The 23969-nt window shown below is 44.7% G+C and overlaps 1 protein-coding gene across 3 annotated transcripts in view; it reads right to left on the bottom strand.

Moving 5' to 3' along the window:
• Window positions 1-3491: 3491 nt before the first annotated feature.
• The window catches only part of FSIP2 (fibrous sheath interacting protein 2), a 225397-nt gene continuing 204919 nt past the window's right edge, over window positions 3492-23969 (bottom strand). For 2 of the 3 annotated variants that reach the window (XM_075590485.1, XM_075590484.1), the window contains one exon: window positions 3492-3682. In XM_075590485.1, the coding sequence (XP_075446600.1) occupies window positions 3675-3682 (8 nt within the window). In that variant the 3' untranslated portion in view covers window positions 3492-3674. Of the gene's footprint in view, window positions 3683-15326; window positions 15428-23969 lie in introns of all 3 variants that reach the window. The other variant, XR_012799882.1, reaches the window with a different exon arrangement.

Genomic DNA, 23969 nt, shown 5'->3' with positions numbered 1-23969 from the left:
TGCTTGGAGTGTGTGGTGTGTGGTGTGTGCAGTGAGAGTGTGTGCAGTGTGTGCTGTGAGCAGTGTGCAGTGAGTGTGTGCAGTGCAGTGTGTGCAGTGTACAGTGTGCAGTTAGAGTGTGTGTTTTTAAATTTAAAAAAATGTTGTTTTTTTTAACGGGAGCCACGTGAAAACCGCGTTATAACGGGTCACGCTATAACGGGGTTGAGCTGTATTATTAATGTGATACAGGTGTGTGCTAATGGCGTCATCACGTGGACTCAACTGGGAGGTGGGACCAGCGGAGTTGGCATTTAAGTCCGCTCGGGCTGTGCGTGCGCTCATATGATAACAGAGTGAGGTTTGGGAGCGATGCTGGTATCTGGATATATGGAGGGTAAATTTTGCGTGCGCCGCCTGCGCGGCGCCTCATGGATCCTTACACGGGACCTGTTGGAAAGCAAAGAAGGAAGAAAAAAGAACTACTCATCGGAGACTCCTCTTCAAGCAACGAAGGATCATGGACTTCTTTGAATCATGCTGCGCGCGTCACGTTGGCGCTGCCAGCGCACGCCACGACACCCGCACCAGTACGGGGGTTGCGGAGACTGGAGGCGGGACTCGTGGAGATAGAGGAGGCGCGTGGAGCATAGTTGCGCTGTATAGCTCTGACGTCAGGGCGGAGGCAGGAATGAGAGGCTATGCGCGTCAATGCCGGAGGAATGGGAGTGCACCCTGGATCCAGGAGCAGAGAAGACCGATGGAACCCGCACAGTCATACCACCGTTAGGTTGCCTCTCGAGTGCCACAGGAACCAGATGATTTAGTAAGGGTTAAGGGGACAGAACCAGCAGAATGGCGAATCCTCACAACTATATGCTGGCTGGGTTTTATTTTTAATGGGCAAATGTGTTATCTGGATAAAAGGGATTTTGCCCATTACTGTACTGTATGTGTTGGGGGGGGGGAGGGGGAGGAGGGATTGTTGTGGGTAGAGCGTGTGGGTACTAGGGTGCCCATTCATTGCCATTGGGGTTATCTTTCCTCCCATTGAGGGCATAGGTAACCACACTGGCAATCAATGGGTGTATTGGATAGTATTGGTGATTGTATTGTATTTTAATGTTTATTGGAGGTAGGGGGGTGGGTGAAGGTGATATTTGGCCCATGGTGGGTGTTTAGGCCTACCGGGTGGGTAGCGGGAGGGGTTAACCCCTTCAGGTAATGAAGGGGTTATATCTTCCTGCAACCCTCCTGGTTAGCCTAAACACCCACCCTGGGCAACTCCAAACCTCACCCACCCCCTCTACCCCACAACAAACCGGGCACTGGTATTTAACCCCTTCATTACCTTAGCGGTTAGCCGCTAAGGCAATGAAGCTGCCTGTAAATGTATTTTGTATTACATATGATGGACACAGAAGGTCTCCAGAGATGATATTAATGCGTGTCAGCTTCAGAGACACCCAGCATGAACCCGATGTAGTAAGAATACATTTTCTCCATAAGTCACATGGCGGATCCCATCTCATGTGCGAGTTTCAACTGCGGCGTGAATCTCGGAGCTACCTGAAAAGCTCGATTTGTCAAAAAATGCGAGTTTGAGCAGTTTTTGAGCTAGCTCTCGGTTTGTCTGAGCGGGACTCCTATCGATCGGGAAGAACCAGGTTTCGAGGTGCAAACTCGCTCAAAGTGCTCAAAACTGTCTAACTCACTTATCGAAGGTACCTGAATAGGCCCCTCTATGACTCTGTCAGAATAAATACACACACACATATACATACACACGTGTGCAGTAGTGTGTCAGTTTAGAGTGGTATGTAATGGAATTCATATTCAACACATGCTTAAATATAAATCTTTTTGTAAAACACAAAGCAATTAGAACATTTCATTAGTGGATATGTTGCTAGGTTGAGTCTACCTTCGGTTTGATTCAACAGAACTACATACTTGGTGTGAGGATGCGCCATCCTGGCGGCTGGAGACCGTCACCTCACCTGAAAGTTCCTGCCACGACAGACACCAAGGAGGAGCAGTCTCACGGCCCTGTTATGAACGTGTGGATCTTGCGCGGCCTGTCTGCCCGCCCACCCGCTCCACCGCTGCCCCGCCGCGCGACGGGTGCGCTCATCCAGCGTCCCCTCTGACTCACGCCCTCGTCTCCACCCCAGTGACGGACAGGACTGTTGTGGGAGTGACTTGCGCACCGGTCTCCGCGCCCTGACCTCAATGACGCGCGTGGGTTGGCGCGCGCTCGGTCCCACCTCTGTTCCTGATTTGGCTGCATCATAGGGCACACCTGTGTGCACCAGCAGCCTATAGGATTCGGTTTCCTGGTACCGCCCTGGCTCTCCATTGGAGGATCTCCCTTCATATACCCTCTTGCTCCAGACACTTATTGCTGAGCATAGTCTTGTGTGATGCCGTGCCTTGCTGCATTCTGTTCCTGTATCTCCTGCCTGACCTTGCCTTGTCTGTTGATCCTGCCGCTGTCTGACCCTGCTACGTATCTTGGACTCCACACCTCTCTACTCCTGATCCAGATATCATTCGACCTTCCTCCAGTCTCCAATCCTGACCTTGGCTTGTACTCCCACGATCTGCAACTCTGCAATCATGAACTTGGCAACGTACCCCGACGATCCGCTACTCTCCAATTCTGAACTTGGCTACGTACCCCGACGATCCGCTAATCTCCAATCCTGATCCAGCAAGTACCCTCTACTACTCTCACATCTATACTCCTGACCTGGCTTACACGACCAATCTACATTCTAGGCGCACCCGCGTGGTTGTGGGTTGGCGTTACTCAATTCCCTACCTCAGCATCGCGCTTCGTTTGTGGTGAGCTACGCGTTAAACTTGGCTATTTAGATTAATGGAATGACCAAAGTAGCAATATTGGATTTAGAACCCTAGATTGAGAACATATTTACGGGTAGTGATCACCAAACAGTTTTGTTTACTGAGGCTAAAGTGAACACAACAGAGGCACAGGTTCTGGGGTAGAAGGCTGAATTTGGAAAGATGTACCAATATAATAACAAAAAAAGGTTGTTATACAATTTAGAAATCACTAGTAAAATCTAGCGGTGTCCAAAAAAGACACTAGTACTGAAAAATATTTGTTAAAAATATTATCAAATAGTAAAGAATGTGTATGACTGAATGTCAGACGTACATATTCTTTATTGTTTTGATCATATTTTTAACACATTTCAGTACTCGTATCTTTTGGTTAAAATTAGGGTAAAACAGATATTTTGAAATAAGTTTGCCTGTTTTTCAGTGCATCCTCAAACTATACATTAAAATGTAACTTGTATTTAAACTAAAGTGGTTATTTAATGATATAATAATATTTATAAATCAATAAATATAAATTACTAACTCAGATTGATAAAGTTTCACATGTGGTCGTATACAAGAGATTATGTATCAATCTATTGGTGGCAGTGTGAATGAAGCACAAGTTTACTTCTAAAAATGCAATTCACAAACTTCAAACATTTTCAAATATAAATGTATTTAATTTTTCACAAAAGTTAAATATATGGAAACTTTTCTGTTGACAAGAACGTCTAAAAGTCATCTGAAGAACTTTCTTTTATTTTTCCTCAAGATTTACGACGAAACACTTTAGACAAAGCTGAAGACATTTTTCCACGTGCCGTAGATTTTAGTTTTTGGCGTTAGGCATCTGAAAAAAAATCCCATACATATATTATTATTTTTTAAATATATACATTTAAACACAAGTACAGTAAAACAAGTGGTATTGAAATGGATTCAGCACTTGTCAAAATACAACTGTTTTTGTATGTAATTCAAGAAATTGAGTTCATTTTTAAACTATTCATACAATTCCAATTAACATCACCGTCTTTAAAGAAATATCCACATTGTAAACATTTGTTTTACATATGTTGAAATTACAATTTACTTTAATCATCTTTAGCTCCTTCTTGGTGGAGGGAATTCCGTCAGTTCATGAAACATGTCGGGACAAGCACTTTCTCTCACCACCAAGAAGAATGGTAAAGATGACCTAAAGTAAGTTCTAACTTTTTATTTATAACTTAAATAATAGAAAGTTTTTTTATTTTTTATTGTATTGTTACATAGTTACATATTGTTACATAGTAGATGAGGTTCAACAAAGACGTATGTCCACCAAGTTCAACCTATACTAAATTTAGACAACAGATACTTTATCCTATATCTATACTTACTTGTTGATCCAGAGGAAGGCAAACAAAAAACCCCAGAGTCATATCATCCAATGATAACTCATAAGGGGGAAAAAAAATTCCTTCCTGACTCTAAGAATTGGCAATCGGATTACTCCCTGGATCAACATTCTTCCCATGTTTACTTATTTGGTATATCCCTGTATACCTTTAGTTTTTAAAAAGATGCCCAACCTTTTATTTTTTAACAAATCTATTGTATCTGCCATCAGTCTCCATGGGTAATGAATTCCACATTTTAACTGCCCTTACTGTAAAGAACCCTTTCCTTTGTTGCTGGTGAAATCTCCTTTCCTCCAACCTTAAGGGATGGGCTTGAGTCCTTTGTACTGCCCATGGGATGAATAGTTATTTTGAAAGCTCCTTGTATTGTCCCCGAATATATTTGTATATAGTTATCATATCCCCTCTTAGACGCCTCTTTTCTAATGTAAATAAATCTAATTTAGCTAGCCTCTCATAAGTTACATTGTCCATCCCCTTTATTAATTTGGTGGCTCTTCTCTGCACGCTTTCTAGTTTCATAATGACTTTTCTACATACTCAAGGTGTGGTCTTACTAATGCTTTGTAAAGGGGCATAATTATGTTTACTTCTCTTCCATCCATTGCCCGTTTAATGCAAGATAAGATCTTGTTTGCCTTTGCAGCTACTGCATGACTTTGGGCACTATTGCTAAGCCTGCTGTCTACAAGCACTCCTAAAATCTTCTCCATCAAAGATTCCCCTAATTTATCCCCATTTAATTTGTAAGTCGCCTTTTTATTCTTGCTTCCCAAATGCATAACCTTACATTTAACTTTTATTAAACCTCATCTGCCATTTAACTGCCTCAGTTTCCAGTCTCTCCAAGTACTTATGGAGAGAAATTACATATTGCTCTGATTCTACTACCTTAAACAATTTAGTATTATCAGCAAAGATGGAGACTTTGCTCTTGATGCCAACCTCAAGGTCATTAATAAACAAGTTAAAAAGCAGGGGTCCCAGTACCGATCCCTGAGGTACTCAACTCCCGATCTTAGCCCAACCTGAAAAAGTTCCATTTATGACAACCCTCTGTTGTCTATTCTTCAACTAGTTTTCAATTCAGGTGCCTATATTTTTACTGAGTCCAATTTGCTTTATTTTGTACACCAACCTCTTTTGTGGAACCGTATCAAAAGCCTTTGCAAAATCTAAGTAGACCACATCAACTGCATTACCCTGGTCTAAATTACTCCTTACCTCCTCAAATAAACAAATAAGGTTAGTTTGGCATGATCTATCCTTCATAAATCCATGCTGACTATTACTAATAATTTGGTTTTCCATGAGGTATTCCTGAATATTATCCTGTCTTAAACCTTCAAGTAGTTTCCCCACTATTGAAGTGAGTCTTACAGGTCTGTAATTCCCCGGTTGTGATCTAGCTCCCTTTTTAAATATAGGCACCATATCTGCTTTACGCCAATCTTGTGGTACTGAGCCTGTGGAAATGTGGCTCAGTACCTTGAATTTTAAATGTAATGGTTTGGCTACTACTGAACTTAACTCCTGGAAAACTCTTGGCTGTATGCCATCAGGGTTAGGTGCCTTATTTACTTTAAGTTTTTCAAGCCACCTATGAACTTCTTCCTCGTTAACCAATTGTTCATTAATATGGAGGTTGTGGCTTCCTCCTGCGGTACTACAATTGAAATTGATTCTTCCCTGGTAAACACAGAGGCAAAGAATTTGTTTAATACCTCTGCTTTTTCCTTATCTCCAATAATCTGCCTGCCCATCTCACACTGAAAGCGTCCTATATTTTCTTTTCTCATTTTTTTGTTATTGAGGTACTTAAATAACTTTTTAGGGTTGATCTTACTTTCTATTGCAATCCTTTTTTCATTATCCATTTTTGCTAATTTGATTGTCCTTTTGCAATTTTTGCTACATTCTTTATTATTCTGATATGATGCCTCCATCCCTTCTGACTTAAAGAATCTAAACGCCTGCCTCTTCTTTTCCATTTCCTCCCCTACCTGTTTATTTAGCCACATTGGATTTGACGTATTTGTTTTATACGTATTACCCAAGGGTATATACACTGATAAGTGTGCTTTTCTAACAATGTTTTAAAGACTGTCCATTTATCTTCTACATTTTTCCCTAAAAAAACATCATCCCAATGTATTACTTGTAGATTTGTCCTCAGTTTATTAAAATCTGCATTTCTAAAGTTTAAGGTCTTTGTTGAACCCAAGTAATCTGTTTTTTGATAATTTATTTCAAATGAGACCATGTTATGATCATTGTTACCCAAATGTTCCAGGACTTTAATATTTGCTATTACTTCTACATTGTTTGATATTACCAAATCCAGTATTGCCCCTCTCCTGGTTGGTTTCTCAATAATTTGGGTCATATAATTGTCTTTAAGCACCCCCAAAAACCTGTTTCCTTTTGTTTTAATGCTAATCTCATTGCCCCAGTCTGTCTGGATAATTAAAAATCACCCATTATGCAAACAAGTTTTGATGCCTTCTCCATTTGCAAAAGTATTTTAGCTTCCTCGATCTCTCAGATATTTGGTGGTTTATAGCATATCCCTACAAACATTTTCTTTATACTTTTACCTCCACTGCTAATTTCTATCCACAATGTCTCTACATGTTCATCATTCCCTTCATTAACATCTTCCCTTTATATAATAGGTTTTAGATCCGGTTTAACATATAAGCATTCTCCACCTCCTCTATTTGCTTGATCCTTCCGAAAAAGGGAATAACCCTCTAAATTAACTGCCTAGTCATGAGTTTCATCCCACCATGTTTCAGTGATGCCTATGATATCACACTGTTCCCTTTCAGCTATTAATTCAAGCTCCCCCATTTCATCTGTCAGGCTTCTTGCATTAGCAAGCAAGCATTTATGGTTTTTTTTCAGCCTGTACTATTATCTTATTTGCTCCTTCCTTTCTGTGCTAACTTGGTTTAGTCTTTAGAAGTTTTCTAGTAATATCTGTATTTACTATCAGTGTCTCACTGCTTATCAAACTCACACTAGCACCCATTCTACCTCCATAACCCTTTGTTTCCTCATCTATTCTATTTAGTTTGTTATCTGTTTAATTACCCTGCCCCCTCCATCCTAGTTTAAAATCTACAACCTTTTTAACATTCTCCCCCTAGCACAGAAGATCCCTCTTCATTGAGTTGCAATCCGTCCCTAGAATAAAGATGGCACCTCTCAGAAAAGGAGTCCCAGATCTAAAACCCCCAAACCCTCCTTCCTACATCACTTTCTTAGCATTAACTTCCCTAATCTCTGACTGTCTCCCTGCGGTAGCGCATGGCACTGGTAGTATTTCAGAAAATACTACCTTGGAGGTACTTGCCTTAAGCTTTTGGCCTAGATCCCTGTAATCATTTTTTAGGACCCTCCATCTTTCTCTAACTTTGTCATTGGTGCCAACATGTACCAAGACCACCGGGTCAATCCCAGCCCCTCCCAACTATCTGTCTACCCGATGCACAATATGTCGAACCTGAGCACCCGGGAGGCAACAAACTGGTCGGTTCATGCGGTCATGGCAACAGATTGCCCTATCTACCTTCCTAATAATGGAGTCCAGTACCACCACAATATTTATTGGTATCTGAGCATCCTCAGTCCCCTCTGTTCTGGAGGAACTATTCCCCTGGCTGTTGGAGGAATCAGTCTCCCCAGCCTTGTCATTTCTGCGCTGACCCTCCCAATATCTTCACTCAATATGGCAAATCTATTGGGATGGGTCAGCGCAGAACTGGCGTGCTATTGCCCCTGCTTCCCCTTCTAACAGTTACCCAGCTACCTACCTGCTCCTCACTAACAGCACCACCATCTGCAAAACTAGTCGAAACAAGGGCCTGCTCAGTGAGCACTAAACCCCTTTCAAGATTGTCAATGTCCCTCAATATTGCAAGTTTCCTCTTCAGATCAGCAATCTCTGACTCAAAAGATACCACCTGCTCACACTTCACAGTGGTATGCTCCTTGGAACAGCTGCTCCAAGTGCACATACATGTGGCAAGATGAGCATTGAGTGGCATTTTCAATCCTGCTCATTATAGCAACTATGACGTTTATAAGTACTAACAATAAACAGTACTTCAATATACTATATCTTGTTTAACCCCTTCCTTGTTCAAACTCCTTCTGGTTCTAACTGCACACTTAATACAAGAAGCACTTGAAATCAACCAGTCACACAGATTAGTACACGCAAGTATTGGTTACATCATTATTTTATTTAGTGAAACAGGGGCGAACAGGGCTGCCGGGACTCCCTGGGGGGGAGGGGGGGATTTCTAACATTCGCCAACCCGTGCTTAACAGGCGGCAGGGGGAGATGATATGCGGCGGTGGAAGATGGTACGCGGTGCGGGAGATGGTGTGCGGCACCGGGCTGAAAGTATTATCCAGTACCATAATCACTTGTGAGAGTCAGAGCAGGACTCCAGGGGAGGTGCGCCATCTAGCAGTCTGACCCAGAACTTCCTGTCTGCTGCTATAGAGCGCTCCTCTCCCCGTGCTGCTCCTGCTCTGACTCAAGAGATTCTACTACCGGACAAGGTAGGCATGGATGGGAGGACTGGGTGAGATGTGAGTGGGGCTGGGTGAGATGTGAGTGGGGCTGGGTGAGATGCGAGTGGGGCTGGGAGAGATGTGAGATCTGAGGGGGGCTGGGAGAGATGTGAGGGGGGCTCTGGTCTCTCTTCCCCCCCCCCACCACACATGCAGTCCTGTTCAACTGAATAAAACATTTAAAAAAAACATAGACACAAAATATCTACCCCGTCTGTCTCTCACTCCCCCCAGCCCCCTGGCTCTCTCTACCCCCCCACCTCCTTTCCCCCCTCCCCCTGGTGAGAGATCTGTTACTAAATAGTTTGAATCCCACCACTGGGGGGGAGGGGGGTGCTTGATGATGGGCGAGATCAAGGGTGCTGGGGGGAGATGCTGGGGCGAGATCAAGGGTGCTGGGGGGAGATGAGGGGGGGTTAAATGAGATGGTGATGAGGGGGGGGTTAAATGAGATGGTGATGAGGGTGGGTTAAATGAGATGGTGATGATGAGGGGGGGGAGAAGATGATGAGGTGGAGGGTAGTGGTGGTGGCGTGAGAGGAGGTTGAAGAGGGAGGTGAGAGGATGAGGGGGGTTGCGGTCTGAGGGCCGTTCTATAGTGCGTGCGCTTGCTGCGCAGTGCGCGCGCATGGCAGTTATAGTTGGCTGAGGTTAGTCAGCCTTTCTATAATGGTGCTGCGCACGGCAGTGAACGTGGAACCGGCCGACAGGGGAAAAAATGAGGAAAATAAAGATTTTGTGCCGCTACCACCGCTGAAATGTATGTATGTGGGTGTGTGTGTATGTACAATGTTAATAAATAATTTATTAAAGCATTTTTTTATTTATTTCAAACGTATTTATAACACACACACATACATATACACACACATACACACAGTACCTCACTCGCTCACAGCATACACACAAAAAGGATGCGTCACGTGTTCGCACGGGCGCGTACACACACTATGGCCGGCCCTGAGAATTTATAAACTTGTTCAAACAGTGTGTGTTTAAAATTTTCGCATGCGTAACACAATACCTCAATTTTTACATTGTGTGGCTATTTTCACTTCTAATTTGCAACACCTGTGGCTACATTGAAAAATAAGTTGCCCACCTCTGGTCTAGAACATATTAATGTTTAATACATACTTTAATATATAGGGATCTAACTACTTATAATACAAAGCAGCTGCATTGAGAGATTGCTTTTGCACCATGGAGATAAGAACACCAGGTAATTCACTTTCTTTGTTATATTACAGTAGCTTAAACCTGTTCCTTTCCTTTTAGTGTGCTTCCTTACTCAAAGTATGTTTCCACATAATATATTTTTCATTTTGGTTTGTATGTGTATATAAATATATGTAAGAGGTAGCAACCCAGGCACAATGAGAGCATAGAATATTTGGGCGTGTTTACGCATAAGTATAAATTGATAAACAAGTACATCACCCAGATCAGCAATCACGAAATCCATCGCAGCGTCGAACTGGACAAAAAATTAAGCACCACACAGGTAAGTGAAAAGCAAATAAGTGTATTAGAAATCCATAGAAGAAACCAACGTTTTGGTCCTCGCAGGAATTAAATGTTTGTTTCTTCTGTATTTTTCTAATACACTTATTTGCTTTCTACTTACCTGTCTGGTGCTGCATTTTTTTGTCGAGTTCAACTCTGCGATGGATTTCTTGGTTGCTAATCTGGGTGATGTACGTATGTGTACATGTACGTGTATACGTGTATACAGCTGAACCCCGTTATAACGCGGTCCTTGGGGTCCACAACCCAGAGACCGCGTTATAACTGGGATGCCGCTAAGTTATCGCACGGTCTCAATGCAAGTGAAACAGGGCATCCTTAGGCTGCAAAAAAAAAAGAAAATCCATCAGAGATAGCAGGAATATTAGGAGTGGCCAAATCAACAGTTTGGTACATTCTGAGAAAAAAAAGAACGCACTGGTGAGCTCTGCAACACAAAAAGGCCTGGACGTCCACGGAAGACAACAGTAGTGGATGATCGCAGGATCCTTTCCATGGTAAAGAAAAACCCATCACAACATCCAGCCAAGTGAAGAACACTCTCCAGGAGGTAGGCATATCATTATCCAAGTCCACCATAAAGAGAAGTCTTCACAAGAGCAAATACAGAGGGTTCACCACAAGGTGCAAACCATTCATAAGCCTCAAGAATAGAAAGGCCAGATTAGACTTTGCCAAACAATATCTACAAAAGCCAGCCCAGTTCTGGAACAGCATTCTTTGGACAGATGAAACTAAGATCAACCTGTACCAGAATGATGGGAAGAAAAAAGTATGGAGATGGCTTTGAACGGCTCATGATCCGAAGCATACCACATCATCTGTAAAACACGGTGGAGGCAGTGTGATCGCATGGGCATGCATGGCTTACAATGGCACTGGGTCACTAGTGTTTATTGATGATGTGACAGAAGACAGAAGCAGCCGGATGAATTCTGAAGTGTATAGGGATATATAGCCCGCTTAGATTCAGCCAAATTCAGCGAAGTTGATTGGATGGCGCTTCACTTTACAGATGGACAATGACCCAAAACATACTGCGAAAGCAACCCAGGAGTTTTTTTTTTTTTTTTCCACAAAAAAGTTTTTATTGGGTTATGGTACAGATCGAACATTGTCTAACAACACATTGTCTTCCCTTATTGTCCATATTCCCAAATTTTCTCATTTTCCCCGCTCCAAGCAATTTAGGACGTACAGGGCAAACCAACTGACAAACAAGACGAACAGCACAAACAATTGAGGGGGGAAAGGGAGAAGGGGGGGAAGGGAGACTTTTAGGAAGTTTGTGCCGGTGTCATTGACCAGACTTGTCAATTGCTCCATCCGGCAAATATACCAAATTCTGTTTCGAATTTTCGGAATTGTGGGTAAATCTGGTAGCTTCCACAATGCTGCAATTTCGCACCTCATGGCTGGTGCAAAATGTGCAATCAATTTCTGCGCTGATCTGCCCAGCCCCCGGGTGCGCCTGCCCAGCAGGAACAGCCAGGGGTCTAGGGGGACCGCCAGTCCGAGAATTCTCTGTAGCCAATTTTGGATTTCCTCCCATAAAGGAGCCACTCTGGTGCAACCCCACAGCATGTGAAGTAAGTCTGCATGTTCCCCACATTGTTTAGGGCACAATGGGGGGTAGTCTTTTACAAACTTTGCCAATCTCACTGGGGTAAGGTACCACCGCATTAGGACCTTATATGCATTCTCCTTCAAAGTAGTGCATATAGAGCTCTTAGCTGCTGCCAGTACTATTGTAGTCCAGTCCTCGTCCTCTACCGTCTCCCCTAAGTCTGATTCCCATTTGTTCCTGTAGCTAAGTTTGGTGTCGTCGTCAGTTCTAGGGCAGATCACCTCTCTGTAAATCCTAGACGTAAGTCCCGTGGTGTCCGTTCCTCTTGAACACAGCTGCTCAAAATTTGTACGCCAGAGGCATTTTGGGATCTTTGTGTAGAATGCTCTTATCTGGAGGTATCTAAAAAATTCAGAGTTTGGCATCTCTGTTTCTGATTTAATTTGGTCAAAGGATTTTATTGATTGGCTTCCCTCCAGATGTAGTAGCCACGTGAGGCCCTTTGTTTTCCATGTGACTAGGTTCTTGCTCAACAGACCCGGAGTGAAATCAGGGTTCCCCACGAACGGGGTCATGAATGTGTGCTGGGTAGTAAGGGCACACCTATATCTGGTATTCTCCCAAGTTGCCAACGAGCTACTCAGTGCGGCCAGCGGCTCTCCCATGGTCCCATGTACCTTTTTTGGTAGCCAAATTAAATTTTGGCAGTCTACGGGGGCGCAGCATGCTTTTTCTAACTCCACCCATCTACGCAAGCTAGGGTGCATATGCCATTGAACAATTTGGGCCGCTCTGAAATACGATATCAAGCAAGGTACCGCCAGTCCTCCTCTAACTGTTGGTCTGATTAAAATGCTAGATTTGATGCGTGGTTTTTTGTTACCCCAAACGAATTTCACCATGGAGGACTGTAAACGAAGGATGTCATCTTTGGCCACTTGTATCGGGAGGGTCTGAAAAAGATACAAGATTCTGGGAAGGAAATTCATCTTGAGGCTTTGGATCCTGCCGATCCACGAAATTGCGTATCCTGACCAAATCCTGAGATCCTCCTTCAGAGTCCTTATCAGTTTGGGGTAATTGGCTTTATATAGGGCGTTATAATCTTTGGTGATATTAACCCCTAGGTATTTAATGGAGGAGGCTTGCCATTTGAAGTTAAAATTTAGATCAATTAGTTTTTTAGTGACCTTTGGCAGGTTTATATTTAACGCTTCTGATTTGGTTTGATTGATCTTGAATCCCGAGATCTTGTTAAATTCGCCCAGCAGGCTGAAAACATTCGGCAGGGAGGTAAGGGGCTTTGATAACATTAGGATAATATCATCCGCATACAGGGCCACCTTGTGTGGCTGCTCTTTGATTTGTATCCCTGCTATGTCGGGCTATTACGGATATGTGCCGCCAAGGGCTCAATACATAATGCGAAGATAAGTGGGGAGAGGGGACATCCCTGCCTGGTGCCACTTCTTATCGGGAATTCTTCCGAAGGGAAGCCCTGGTGTCTGACCCTCACCCTCGGTTCCCGATAAAGAGCCAGAATGGCGCCCAACATTCTCCCCCCTATGCCGAACTCCCCAAGCGTCTCTGTGAGGTAGGGCCAATCAATTCGGTCAAAGGCCTTCTCGGCGTCCAGACTCAATGCCATAGACGGTATGTGTTTCCGTTGTGCCTAATCAATTAGGTCTATGATCCGTCTAGTATTGTCTGCTGCCTGCCTCCCGCATATGAACCCTACTTGATTGGGGTGGACCAGCTTTGGCATAACTGCGTTTAGGCGGTTAGCCAATAATTTGGAGAAAATGTTGGTGTCCGAGTTGATAAGGGATATCGGGCGATAGCTTTTACAGTCAGCTGGATCCTTCCCAGGTTTGGGGATCACTGATATAGACGCTTGGAGCATTTGGCCAGGTATAGGGGCACCTTCTAGGAATTAGTTAAACAGTTTCACCAGGTGAGATACTAGAATTTTTCGGAATTTTTTGTAGTATAGATTAGAGAAGCCATCCGGGCCTGGGGCTTTGGTTGGCTTCAGTGATTTGATTACCTCAGTTATTTCCTCACCTGAAAAATCTTCCTGTAGTGCGTCCCTTTCCTCCCTGCCCAATCTTGGTAGTTTTGCTCCCCTTAAGAATGTCTTCAGCTGTGTATGAGTGTTCTCACGATGGGAGACCTTAGCCCCATCATAGAGGGTCTCATAATAGGTTTTGAATTCTTCCACGATTTGTTTAGGATCAGAAGTGAGGTCACCTTTTTTTGTTCGAATTGCCTGGATGTGAAAGTTACGGTTAATGTTCTTAAGTTTATTGGCAAGTGGGGTATCTGGCTTGTTCGCTTTTTCGTAGAATTTACGCCTGGACCAGGTCATCTCCTTCTCAGCTCGGGAGGACATCAGTAAATTTAGTTTCGTTTTAGTATCAAGCCAGGCCTGGAGGGTCTGTGCTTGTTTGTTGTTTTTATGGAGGGCAGATAGGGCTGTCAATTTGGATTGTAGGATCTTAATCCTATGTCCCCTTTCTCTTTTCAGCCTACTCGCTATCCCTATGAGCTCACCTCGTAGAGTCGCCTTATGGGCCTCCCATAGAGTGGATTGAGATGTCACGCTACCGACATTTTCCTTGAAATATTCCCTGATTTTATCCCCTACTTTTTTTTCAATCTCGGGGATTTTTAGTAGTAACTCATTGAGTTTCCATGTCGCTCCTGGCCTGTCTAGTCTAAAGTCGGTGCACCGCAGCTCTACAGGCGCATGATCAGACCATGAAATATCATGGATTCCCATGTGGGAGATCTGCGAAACCATTCTGTTGGACCCAAAGAGGTAGTCTATCCTGCTGTAGCGGTCGTGTGGGTGTGAGTAAAATGTGTATTCTTTATTGCCGGGGTGCTGCTCTCGCCATATGACCACTAATCTATTAGCTTTAAGGCCTCGGACCCACGCTACTCTGCTTTGTGGGTGTTTAACCCCGCCTGGCGTGCATCGATCAACATGTGTGTCCAGCGTGAGGTTAAAGTCCCCTCCTAGTATTATACCGCCCTGTGCTACTCTGTGTAGGGTCGTAAAGAAACTGTCTAAAAAGGTGTCAGCACGCTCATTAGGATTTGTCCTCGGATGACACCCACCACTATTATGAACCGACCATTTTTGTCTCGTTTGGTGAGTTTGATATCTAGCGCAAGGCGGTTGTGTACCAGGATCGCGACCCCTCTTTTCTTTTTGTTAGCTGCCGCTGATACCCAAGTTTGGTACCTGCCGTCAATGTGTTTTGGGGAGTTAGATTTAGAGAAATGCGTCTCCTGTAGTAGGATGATGTCGGGGTCATGTTTTCTGTAATCAGTCATAGTTAATCGTCTTTTAAGGGGGCTATTGAATCCTTTTACGTTGTGTGAGATTACAGTGAAATCCCTACCCATCAGTGATGTCAAGGTATCGCTCTGCGATGTAGGCTGGTGCGCAACTCGGAGTTCTCTGGGGCCTCTGGTTCCAGGGTGCTTCTCGTGCTCCTCTAGTCTGTGCGGGGGGGAAACAAAGGGGAACATACACAGGGAACAAATAAAGAACAGTACAAAGACAAATAAAACCTTTGGTGAACCCTTGGGACTGAGTTCCCAAGGTCACCTGAATTGCCCCTTCTGGGGGTCCGGCCTGGGCAAGTCTGCTTCTGATTCTGCTGATGTGCTCTTGGCCCATAGTTGCCGGCCCAGTGGGGTCTTGCATGGGTCCCTTGGGGTTGCCCCCCAAGTACCCATGTGGAGTCTCATGACGACGGCGGGCATGTAGCTACTTCCTCCCCCGCCTCTAACCAACAAACATTATAAACAATTATAACCAGTATAAACGACCATATCCACGTAGTCTGTGAAAAACGCAACTCAGCGCATGTTATAACCTGTTCTGGCCCCCTGATCCATTTCCCGCTATGTCTATTTGCCCCGTGTGCGTGGCCATCCCTCTAATCTCCTCCTTCTCTGGCTGCACTTGTAGAGTATGTTAGATGTAGGTGTATACTCCCGGTGGTGTAATTACTATAGAACCCCTCCCTTGACTCTCTTTGACCCTAGCTACCTCTGTGGTGGAGGTTCCGCTGGTGTGGCATCTTATCCCCGCTATCTGCCTTCCCCTGTGGGTGGGTTTCCCTTCCCTGTTCTATGCCCGGGGGAGATGTTGTGTCCGGTTTATAATCTTGGGGTGCTGTGCGCTGCCATATGAGGCCCTACCGGGGCCTATTTGGGGCTCATCTGGGTGCCGGTCCTTTGCTGCCTGCTGTGTAACCTGACTGCTCTGTACCGTATAGTACCAGTCTCCGGTGGCTGACAGCTCCGTGGCTGTCAATGCGTGCTCCGCTCCCCCTTTACATTATTAGGTAAGTTCCCCCCTTGTGCTGACCGTGTCGGGCTGGTTCCGCTGCCCACCGGCTATGCACGTCCGGTCCCGGTGTGCCCCATCCAAGATGGCCGCTCGCCCATATCCGGTGACGTCCATCCGGTTCTCTTCATTCGGCTGCTGGATGTCCTCGGAGGTGGATGCCTTCCCGCGTTGTCTTCCCGCGCTGAGCCCTTCTTCATCCGGTGATGTGCGGCTTAGCCCGCCAAGACTCCATCTTCGTGGGCGTGCATTCCACGGCCCTCTTCCGGGTTGCGGTCTACCACGCTCCGCCAGGAATACAGGTAGGTGCTTGGCCCGTTTGTTTTTGCAGGTGACCGTGCCTTTTGGGGTCTCGTGTGACACATGTGAGGCAGTGTGGGGGCTTTGTAGGGCTTTGTCTTAGGGGTAAACCTCACGCCTTCTGACAGTTTATTTACAGGTTATCTGCGCCATTTTAACTGTAACTTGCGCCTCAACATAGGCAACTGAACCAGGGAAAGTGTCTTCTCTCCTTGGCTAATCATTCTTTCTCCGATTCACTCGCTTCCCGAGTTTTCTTGGAGGTGGTGACCTGGTGCCATTCTGTGTCGGGCTCTGGTTCTTGCCGGGGCCCCGGCGCCAAACTTTCCTTCACCCCCAGTTTGCTCAGAAAGTCATTGCCCTCTTCTGGGTCTTTCATGGAGATGGCCCTCCCGTTTCTAATGACCAACAGGCCAAACGGGAAGGTCCATCTATAGCGTATGGCTCTGTCACGGAGGACTTTCGTGATCGGCTGAAGCTTCTTGCGCCGGGCCAATGTTATGGGGGAAAGATCCTGAAACAGCTGAAGGGCTGCCCCCTCAAACCTGCAGGCTCCCTCTCCCCTTGCTTTCTGGAAAATCGCTTCCCGGGTGCGGAAATAGTGCATGCGGGCAATGACATCCCGCGGTTGTTCATTTGCCACCGGCCTATTCCTGGACACCTGTCCATCAGCAGCTCCGCCGCGGGAATGTCCGGGAGCAGAGTTGCCATCCAGCGGGTAATAAAGTCCTCGACCTCCGTGATCTCCTCGGGGATGCCACGTATTCTAACGTTGCTGCGGCGGTCCCTGTTCTCGGAATCCTCCTGTCTGTCCGCCTGGTCCGAGATCTGGGCCTGCAGGTAGGAGGACCGCTTCTCCGATTTCTTGAAGTTTGCGGAGGCGGTCGCCATTCTATCTTCCAGGGCACCCGTCCATTCACCGAGGCCCTGCACCTCCTTCTTAAGTTCCTGAATCTCCGCCCGGAAGAGCGTCTTCATCCCATTGTAGAGGAGATCAAAATCACATCGCCGTACTGGTTGCTGCTCCGGTGCCTCCTCCATATCTTCATCGCGGTCGGAACCCGAGCCCGCGGCGGAGCCCGGCGCCATTTCTGGTTCGGCATCTCTTGCCGCAGATCGGCTGAGATATTTACGCAAGTCGCCCGTATTTTTCTTTTTCGTTGATTGCGGAGCCATCTCTGTTATTTCCCTGGTTAGAGTGGGAAAACGCCGGTTCGAAACGCTTTTTTTTCCCGGTTATAATTGCTTTATATCATCGGCGGGGGTGGGAGCTCACGGCTTAAGCAGCTAGTCCCCTCACCATCGCGCATGCGCCCTAACCCAGGAGTTTTTTAAGGCAAAGAAGTGGAATATTCTGCAATATTCTGGAATATTCTGCAATGGCCGAGTCAATCACCTGATGTCAACCTGATCGAGCATGCATTTCACTTGCTGAAGACAAAACTTAAGGCAGAAAGACCCACGAACAAACAACAACTGAAGACCGTTGCAGTAAAGCCTGGCAAAGCATCACAAAGGAGGAAACCCAGCGTTTGGTGATGTCCATGCGTTCCAGACTTCAAGCAGTCATTGATAAACAAAATATATCGTGCGCAACTAATAAACCTCTAATATTATCAGTGATACAATGTGTATTAACATATACCCTTCTAATTTTTACTCAACTGGTAAAACCACAAAAAAAAAAAAACCACAGTGAGAAAAAAAAAAAATGTGATGTAGAAACCGTCTGCTGCTATTAAACAGGGGGTGGCTCGGCACCCCCCAAACACTGAAGATAAGGAGACAAAAAACAGCGCACAACGCAAATAGTGAAGTATGAAAGTAACAAGTGTATATTAAAATAGGGGATAAATATTCTGTGTACATCAAGGTATTAGGACATAAACATTGAGTGTGTTAAACACACAAGTTACCACTCGGCGGCCGCTCATACAGGAGTCAGGAGTATGTTTCCCTTGGCAGGCGTCTGGGACAGCAGCTGCGATGCTTTTCCTTCCTAAGAACACCTCTGCATTCGGTCACCGTCTCTGTGGGAAACTCCCCTCTGGTCAGCTGGGCTCCAGACGGACCGAGCAATCTGCAGCCTGCAGACGCACCGGGATTGATCAGTGAGGACCTGGGTGGTTCGCAGAGTTCTCCGTTTAGTGCAGCCACAAGCAGGGGTGAACTGGCTGGCTGGGAATGAAACTCCAATATGTCGCGCTGTTGCTCCGTTGCAGGACGCTGTGGAGTGACGTCACAGTGGCGATTTCAAAAGTACACAGCAAAAGCGGAAAAAAGTCTCTAAAGTGCCCAAATTGCACACATAGAATAGAGTAGCAATAAAACACTTGGACCAATTTTATCCTACATGTTTCGTAGTCACATCAGGGATGAAGTAGTTGTGACTACGAAACATGTAGGATAAAATTGGTCCAAGTGTTTTATTGCTACTTGGGCACTTTAGAGACTTTTTTCCGCTTTTGCTGTGTACTTTTGAAACCGCCACACTTGGAAGACACATACACACAGTGACACACACACACTGCCACGCACACAGTGACACACAGTGACGCACACACACAAACACACACAAGGAATTCACAGTTACTATAAAAATAGAAGTGCAAATAGCTAAAACACGTGTTCTAAGTCAAACTTCTTTGTGTTTTGGGACTGAAATTGTGATTTGATTTTTAATTAAAAACATCACCATCACAAATACATTTTCTGTGACAAAACAGTGCCAAAAGACAAAAGTTTCCCTTAAAATGTGCGTGCTCGGCACACACACACACACACACTTTATTTTTATTAAAAACATTTCCGGCGTATTTTTATTTTAAAATTAATTAAACCTGTATGACTCCCCATAGCCGTTGGGGTTCCAGGCAAGAACCCTTCTATGCCTCAAAAAGGCATTGATGCTGTCTTTCACGGCTTTGTAAATAAGCATGGTCATATTGAAACCCCGCTTATTTTGGGGGCTGGATTTCATCTATAATAGTTCTCTGTAAATTCTCAGGAAGCGTATTCTTGCCCCTCTTGCCATCATAATTAACATGATGGCACCATTCAAGGTACAGCTCATAACTGATGTGGTGTTTCAAAATGAGAATGGCTAATCTGTGCGCCTGTCCTCCGCTTCTGGTTAAGTATTTCTCCAGGATGCTCTAAAGAGGGAGGTCATTTAGAGTGATGTCTGGGATCGGGTCGCATCGCCGGTGGCATTTGCAGCTATACACTCCTGGGAGCAGCGGGTGGTGGAGCGGGTGTGCTTCTGTCAGTGGGTGAGGGTAGATGGTCTGGGAGGATGCTTTCCTCCTGTCATACCTGTGCTCTTCGGTGGTGTCATCGGCTCGAACAGAATGGTTTATCGTGGAGACAAAGGTGATCGGTGGGGGACCTCTGGTGGTGTGAATGCTCTTGGCGGCATGCAGGTCAATTCCAGAGATGGAGAGGGTGCATGGGGTGTATGCGGTCCCTCCAGGGGAGGAAAAGACTCCTCCAGGTCGTCCTCCTGCTCCTGCATTGGACATATAGGGGCAGGGACACCAACCAAAAAATAGAGACCGCAGGTGTCCCTCTAAATAATTTGCATTCAAACATCCATGCCCCTCTCCATCCTCTCCAAAAGAAGATCCAACTTGGCCTCCATTCTGTCCATGTATTGCTGTGTTGTGCTGCTAGGCATTTCGTAACCACTAAAAACATCCATCATGCAGACGACCGAGCTGGATCTGGTGCAAGGTGTGAGGGTGTAATCCGGTTATGCTTCCACGTGGCTGGGTGATCGGCAAGAAGAGCGGGGGGAATCTGGTTGGGCATCGATGGGGCGGGGTGCATCTTGTTCAGCTTCGGTTGTGCGAGGGCCGTATGGTTGGGCTTCGATGGGGCAGAGGACGACTTTTTGGGCGAGGAATGTCTGGCTGGGCATCGGTGGGGCCCAACCATAAAATTGTCGAGTTGATGACTTTTCCCATTTTCTTCTTTTTACAGCCCAGTCCAGGGTTATTTGCCTTGGAAGCTTTTTCTCGTGAATGGGACAGCAGCAGAAAGCCGCTTATTGAGTGCGTCGAATCGGGTATGATCCATGACAGAAGATGAAGCACAATACAGTTTCTGGATAACAGTTAATTCAGATAGACACCAGCGTGTGGGAGGCTATGCAATTTGTGTCACATTTTATGCACAGTATCCACGACGTCATTCGTAGGTACAGGTGTAAAAAGTGGGCGCATACGTTACCGGTACAGGTACATGATAAATACACCATCACTTCTGTTGACTAAATACACATCGACTATACTGTACATTAGATAGCTGTGCTTCATTTATTTAATAAAGCAGCGATGCCCAGCAAAGTTATTTCAAACGATCTCAGCATGAGAATACTGGAGATGTACAAGAAAGGACACGAATAATGCATATCAAAGCCTGGTTAGCTAGCTCGGGCATCCCAGTAACTCATAACTGTTTCTGCTATCATGCCTATGGAAAGACTAAAAGTGGAAAGAGGATTCACCCAGTAAAACAGAGTAGGTACTGTACTGTGTACACTTACAGTTGTGTGAAAAAGAAAATACACTCTCTTTTAATTCTATGGTTTTACATATCAGGACATAATAACAATCATCTGTTCCTTAGCAGGTCTTAAAATTAGGTAATTACAACCTCACATGAACAACAACACATGACATATTACACCGTGTCATGATTTATTTAACAAAAATAAAGCCAAAATGGAGAAGCTATGTGTGAAAAACTAAGTACACCCTTACTGCTACCATAGGAATTAAGATGCTAAGTAGCGGACAGGTGCTGCTAATCAAATGCCCTTGATTAATTGATCATCAGCAAGTGTGACCACCTCTATAAAAGCCGAAGTTTTAGCAGTTTGCTGGTCTGGAGAATTCAGGTGTGTGTTAACACAATGTCAAGGAGGAAAGACATCAGCAATGATCTTAGAGAAGCAATTGTTGCTGCCCATCAATCTGGGAAGGGTTATAAGACCATTTCCAAACAATTTAAAGTCCATCATTCTACAGTGAGAAAGATTATTCAAAAGTGGAAAACATTCAAGACAGTTGCCAATCTTTCCAGGAGTGGACGTCCCAGCAAATTCACCCCAAGGTCAGACTGTGCAATGCTCAGAGAAATTGCAAAAAAAATCTTAGACTCTACGGCCTCAGTTAGCATGTTAAATGTTAAAGTTCATGACAGTACAATTAGAAAAAGACTGAACAAGTATGGTTTGTTTGGAAAGATTGGCAGGAGAAAGCCTCTTCTCTCTAAAAAGAACATGGCACACTGGCTTAGGTTTGCAAAGTTGCATCTGAACAAACCACAAGACTTCCCGAACAATGTCCTTTGGGCAGACGAGACCACAGTGGAGATGTTTGGCCATATTGCACAGCGCCACGTTTGGTGAAAACCAAACACAACATATCAGCACAAACACCTCATACCAACTGTCAAGCACGATGGTGGAGGGGTGATGATTTGGGCTTGTTTTGCAGCCACAGGACCTGGGAACCTTGCAGTCATTGAGTCGACCATGAACTCCTCTTTATACCAAAGTATTCTAGAGTCAAATGTGAGGCCATCTGTCCGACAGCTAAAGCTTTGCCGAAATTGGGTCATGCAACAGGACAATGATCCCAAGCACACCAGCAAATCTACAACAGAATGGCTGAAAAAGAAAAGAATCAAGGTGTTGCAATGGCCCAGTCAAAATCCAGACCTCAACCCGATTGAAATGCTGTGGCTGGACCTTAAGAGAGCTGTGCATAAACAAATGCCCACAAACATAAATGAACTGAAGCAACGTTGTAAAGAAGAGTGGGCCAAAATTCCTCCACAATGAAGTGAGAGACTGATAAAGTCATACAGAAAACAATTACTTCAAGTTATTGCTGCTAAAGGTGGTTCTACAAGCTATTGAATCATAAGGTATACTTAGTTTATCACACATGGCTTCTCCATTTTGGCTTTATTTTTGTCAAATAAATCATGACACGGTGTAATATGTCATGTGTTGTTGTTCATCTGAGGTTGTATTTACCTAATTTTAAGACCTGCTAAGGAACAGATGATTGTTATTATGTCCTGATATGTAAAACCATGGAATTCAAAGAGGGTGTACTTTCTTTTTCACATGACTGTATGTGTGTGTGTGTATGTATATATATATATATATATATATATATATATATATATATACAGTTAGGTCCGGAAATAATTGGACACTGACACAATTTTCATAATTTTGGCTCTGTATGCCACCACAATGGATTTGAAATGAAATAACCGAGATACAATAAAAGTGCAGACTTTCGGCTTTAATTCAAGGGGTTGAACAAAAATATCGTAAGAAACGTTTAGGAATTGCAACCATTTTCATACACAGTCCCCTTATTTTAGGGGCTCAAATGTAATTGGACAAATTAACACAATCATAAATAAAATGTTCATTTTTAATACTTTGTTGAGAATCCTTTGCAGGCAATGACTGCTTGAAGTCTGGAACGCATGGAGATCACAAAACACGGGGTTTCCTCCTTTGTGATGCTTTGCTAGGCCTTTACTGCAGCTGTCTTCAGTTGTTGTTTGTTCGTGGGTTTTTCTGCCTTCAGTTTTGTCTTCAGCAAGTGAAATGCATGCTCGATCGGGTTGAGATCAGGCGAATGACTCAGCTATTGCAGAATATTCCACTTCTTTGCCTTAAAAAACTCCTGGGTTGCTTTCGCAGTATGTTTTGGGTCATTGTCCATCTGTAAAGTGAAGCGCTGTCCAATCAACTTCGCTGAATTTGGCTGAATCTGAGCAGACAATATATCCCTATACACTTCAAAATTCATCCGGCTGCTTCTGTCTTCTGTCACATCATCAATAAACACTAGTGACCCAGTGCTATTGCAAGCCATGCATGCCCATGTCATCACACTGCCTCCACTGTGTTTTACAGATGATGTGGGATGCTTCGGATCATGAGCCGTTCCAAGCCTTCTCCATACTTTTTTCTTCCCATTATTCTGGTACAGGTTGATCTTAGTTTCATCTGTCCAAAGAATGCTGTTCCAGAACTGGCCTTTCTGTTCTTGAGGCCATTCAATGGTTTGCACCTTGTGGTGAACCCTCTATATTTGCTCTCATGAAGTCTTCTCTTTATGGTAGACGTGGATAATGATATGCCTACCTCCTGGAGAGTGTTCTTCACTTGGCTGGATGTTGTGAAGGGGTTTTTCTTTACCATGGAAATGATCCTACAATCATCCACCACTGTTGTCTTCCGTGGACGTCCAGGCCTTTTTGTGTTGCAGAGCTCACCAGTGCGTTCTTTTTTTCTCAGAATGTACCAATCTTTTGATTTGGCCACTCCTAATGTTCCTGCTATCTCTCTGAT

This window comes from Ascaphus truei, chromosome 3, assembly GCF_040206685.1.
Source record: "Ascaphus truei isolate aAscTru1 chromosome 3, aAscTru1.hap1, whole genome shotgun sequence".
NCBI lineage: Eukaryota > Metazoa > Chordata > Amphibia > Anura > Ascaphidae > Ascaphus > Ascaphus truei.
The sequence above is the reverse complement of the archived record's forward strand: the minus strand, read 5'-3'. Positions and strand labels throughout refer to the sequence as shown.